The sequence below is a fragment of the Alosa alosa genome, chromosome 8, assembly GCF_017589495.1.
Source record: "Alosa alosa isolate M-15738 ecotype Scorff River chromosome 8, AALO_Geno_1.1, whole genome shotgun sequence".
In the NCBI taxonomy this organism is placed as follows: Eukaryota; Metazoa; Chordata; class Actinopteri; order Clupeiformes; family Clupeidae; genus Alosa; species Alosa alosa.
Window position 1 is genome coordinate 22,790,105 of NC_063196.1, and position 5,000 is coordinate 22,795,104.

The 5,000-nt window shown below is 45.6% G+C and overlaps 1 protein-coding gene across 1 annotated transcript in view; it reads left to right on the plus strand.

The window, feature by feature from the left end:
- The window catches only part of LOC125298810 (pleckstrin homology domain interacting protein), an 81,869-nt gene that overhangs the window by 40,374 nt on the left and 36,495 nt on the right, over positions 1-5,000 (plus strand). Inside the window, 2 exon segments of the mRNA XM_048249677.1 lie at positions 1,809-1,992; positions 2,406-2,511. Coding sequence (XP_048105634.1) covers positions 1,809-1,992; positions 2,406-2,511 — 290 coding nt within the window.

The window sequence follows — 5,000 nt, forward strand, 5'->3', positions numbered from 1 at the left end:
TACACACACACATTTCTTGAATTTCCCCTGGGGATCAATAAAGTATCTATCTATCTATCTATCTATCTGTACAGAAACACACACATGCACATGCCTTTTACCACACACCTGCCGCACACATGCACCTGCCTTGCGCACACATGCAGCACACACACACAAACATGCACACACACACACACAAACACACACACACACACACACACACACAGAGTTTTGTTCGTGCATTGGTCACCTAAAAAGTAGGCGATGTAGTCCAACATCTACATGCAATATCTTTACAACAACAACGCCTAATTACGACCTATACATTTGGACAACTTTATACAGCCCTATAAAGGTTACCTTTAGTTTTGTTCAATTTACGTTGGTATGGCTTTAAACATTGTGTAGCTTTAACATCAGCCTAAGCATTATACCAAGCTCCGCTAAGGTTTTGACAAGCACCACAATTTTACCTACCTTGTTGGTGCCCATCTGAAATAACTCCAAGCTTTGCTATGGTCCCTCCATCCTTTCGTTGTTTTCAAAAAATGTTAGTGAATTGGCTTAAATCAGCTTATTATCTCTTGTTAACCAGCAACCATAGATAGTAAAAGAAAGCAGCAAGTAGCCCTGGCTACAATTTTTGTAGTTGCTGTGTCCATTCATTATTATTCTCTCTCCTGCTCAATCTGTAAAGTAGAGTTTGTAAACACGTTATCATCAACTTAATGCACGCACAACTTTTGAAAAAATTGTAAATAGCCTACTGTCATGCAGTTAACTTGGTGTGAATACACACAGAGGAAATTGTTTCTTGTTGTTGAGTTGCCTGATGGTATAACGGGCGTAGTAGCTTACACCTGCAGGAGCTTGGCAGCCACCTGTGCTGCACAGCACGCCGGCTTCTCTCATCTATCACGACACATTGTTCCCATTTCTGCAAACCATACATAATTACAAGGAAAATATTACCACACAAGGGAAATCAATTGTGGTGTCCATTAAGATGTGAAAAATAGGCATAAATAGTGTACACATTTTCCCGCGAATCCTTGTGGATGTGTTGATGACATAAATGAGGGAAATATTAGGGGACTTAGGGGGAGGCGTGATGTTGAACTGCATCGCGATGCCATTTAACCCAAATGCCCAATGACGCGGGAGAGAAGAGATTAACTGACAGAAGAGCTGCATCGTCTATAGAGGGGTAATGTTAGATTACATTGCAAAAATATCACCATGCATTCATAACCTCGCGATTCAGTGAGAGTGATCCTAAAACATCGAAAGTATGTCTTGGTGACATTTAGGTATTACATTTTGTCAAGAAAAAATCAATGGCAAACTGTTCTCAACTGAACAGTTCTTATAGCACTGTGAACCGCTCCTCGGCCGCGCCTAGCAACCGCTTTATATCCTCACATAATAGCAATCCGCTATGTAACAAGCGCGCCTGTTGTTAAAGGAATGAGATGACGCTCTGATTGGTTTATTGCACGTTACACCTAAACCACACCCATGAGTAATGTAGCTAGTTCAGACCACCCCATTTTAGATTTGCGTCGGACGCAACAGTCATTATCCCGCAGTTAAAATAGCAACAGTGCCCAAGATCCTGCCCCACAAAGCACGGCGTAAGCTGGGCGGTTTCATACTTGCGTTTCAGATCGTTAAGATAGAGCCCCATATATGTGTGTGTGTGTGTGTGTATGCGTATGTAATTGTGTCCATAAATGTATAATATATCAGAAAGTATGTATTCTCCATGTCCGTGTGTGAATGCACATCTATAAACGTACCGTGTGTGTGTGTGTGTGTGTGCGCAGGTTCGGTGAGTTCCCCCACTGAGGTGTCGTCCCCTCCTAACGTGGGCCTACGGCGCAGTGGTCAGATCGAGGGGGTGCGGCAGATGCACAGCAATGCTCCTCGTAGCCAGATGGCCACCGAGAGAGACCTGGTGGCCTGGAGTCGCAGGGTACTGGTGCCCGAGCTACTGCCTGGCATCGCCAGGTATAGAACACACACACACACACACACACACACACACAGACAGGGACCTGGTGGCCTGCATAAACACAGGTATAGTGTATAGAACACACACACACACACGCACACACTCTCACACACACAAGAGACAGGGACCTGGTGGCCTGCATACACACACACACACACACACACACACACACACACACACACACACACACACACACACATACACACAAGACAAAAGGGACCTGGTGGCCTGCATACACATACACACACATACACACGCACCCATACACGCACACACAAGAGTACTCGTCCCCAGGTTATTGCCCGGCATTGCCATCAATATAACACAATATATAATGATATATAATGAATAATATAATGAGTGTGTGTGTGTGTGTGTGTGTGGTGTGTGTGTGTGTGTGTGCCTGCAGTAAACAGGAGGTCTGGAGGGAAGCTAAAGGAGAGGAGGAGATCAACATCTACAGATCAGAGAGACGACGACGCAGCCTGCACAGCCAGTTCCACAGAGAGAACCGGGTAAGACACACACACACACACACACATGCTCACACACACACACCTCACACACACACTCACACACACACACACACACACACACACACACACACACACACATGCTCACACACACACACACACACACACACACACACACACACATGCTCTCTCACACACACATGCTCACACACACACACAGGTAGTTCATTAAAACTGTAAAGATTGAAGGTGACTGGGTGGGAGGTCTTCGTCTTAATATCCTGACGATTCTCAAGGGGCTAAAAATTGAACAGGGTGCAGAATTACACATGGGCCCATGCTCACACACATATCACATGGGCCCATGCTCACACACACACACACACACACACACACACACACACATGGGCCTGTGCTCACACACACATCACATGGGCCCATGCCCACACACACACACACACATGGGCCCATGTTCACACACACATCACATGCACCAATGCTCACACACACATCACATGCACCTGTGCTCACACACACACATATCACATGCACTAATGCTCACACACACATCACATGGGCCCATGCTCACACACACACACACACACACACACACACATGGGCCCATGCTCACACACTCACATGGGCCCATGCTCACACACACACATGGGCCCATGCTCACACACACACATCACATGCACCCATGCTCACACACACACACATATCACATGGACCAATGCTCACACACATATCACATGGGCCCATGCTCACACACACATCATGGGCCCATGCTCACACACACACACACACACACACACACACGAGCCCATGCTCACACACACACACACACATGGGCCCATGTTTCACACACACACATGGGCCTATGTTTCACACACACACACACACATACACACACACACATGGGCCTATGTTTCACACACACACACAATAATAATACACACACACACATGGGCCTATGTTTCACACACACACACATGGGCCCATGTTTCACACACACACACATACACACACACACACACACATATCACATGGGCCCATGTTTCACACACACACACACATGGGCCCATGTTTCACACACACACACACATATCACATGCACTAATGCTCACACACACATCACATGGGCCCATGCTCACAATAATAATAATAATAATAATAATAATACACACACACACACATGGGCCTATGTTTCACACACACACACACACACATATCACATGCACTAATGCTCACACACACACATGGGCCTATGTTTCACACACACACACAAACACACACACACACATGGGCCTATGCTCTCACACACACACACACATGGACCAATGCTCACACACATATCACATGGACCCATGCTCACACACACACACACACACACACACACACACACACACACACACATGGGCCCATGTTCTCACACACACACACACATATCACATGGGCCCATGCTCACACACACACATGGGCCCATGCTCACACACATATCACATGCACCCATGCTCACACACACATCCCATGCGCCATATTAGCACATTTGGAACACTTAACCACTGAATTCATGTGTTGCGCTCTGACCCTAGTAGTACCTAGTCATGCAGTCTGCATTCACACTACATTTTTGAAAACAATGGGTCATTCCGAAGAGCTCATGAACTCAAGCGTGGCACTGTCATTGGGTGGACAAAGCAAGGTCCATAAAGACAAGGTTTGGTGAGCTTGGTATGGAAGAACTTGACTGGCCCACACAGAGCCCTGACCCCAACACCTTTGGGATGAACTAACTCAGATTGTGAGCCAGGTCTTCTCGCCCCACATCAGTTCCTGACTTAACCAAAGCTCTTCTGGATGAATGGGCAAAAGCAGTCCCACAGACACACCAGGACTTTGCAAACGCCTCAGAAGAGTAGGGGCTGTTATAGCTATCCCATGTCTATAAATTTAGAGTGGAACCTTATAATAGCTATCCTATCCCTATACATTTAGAGTAGGAGCTGTTATAGCTATCCTATGTCTATAAATTTAGAGTGGAACCTTATAATAGCCATCCTATGCCTATACATTTAGAGTGGGAGCTGTTATAGCTATCCTATGCCTATAGATTTAGAGTGGGAGCTGTTATAGCTATCCTACGCCTATAGATTTAGAGTAGGAGCTGTTATAGCTATCCTACACCTATAGATTTAGAGTAGGAGCTGTTATAGCTATCCTATGCCTATAGATTTAGAGTTGGATGTCTTAAAGGTTGCTGTATGTGTAATGGTCAGGTGTCCCCATACATTTGTTCAGACAGTTCATACATTTATGTGCACATCCACACACCCAGATATTTACTATGTGAGTTTATCTATCTAGTATTGGACTAAAGTACTGAAGGAGGTGCACTCATATATACACAGAGGCACAAACACACACGCACACACACACACACACACACACACACACACCTTCACACTTCTCAGACAATACACATAGTTCTCGCACACTTCGTTGTGTGTCTGTATGTGTGCTTGTCAATG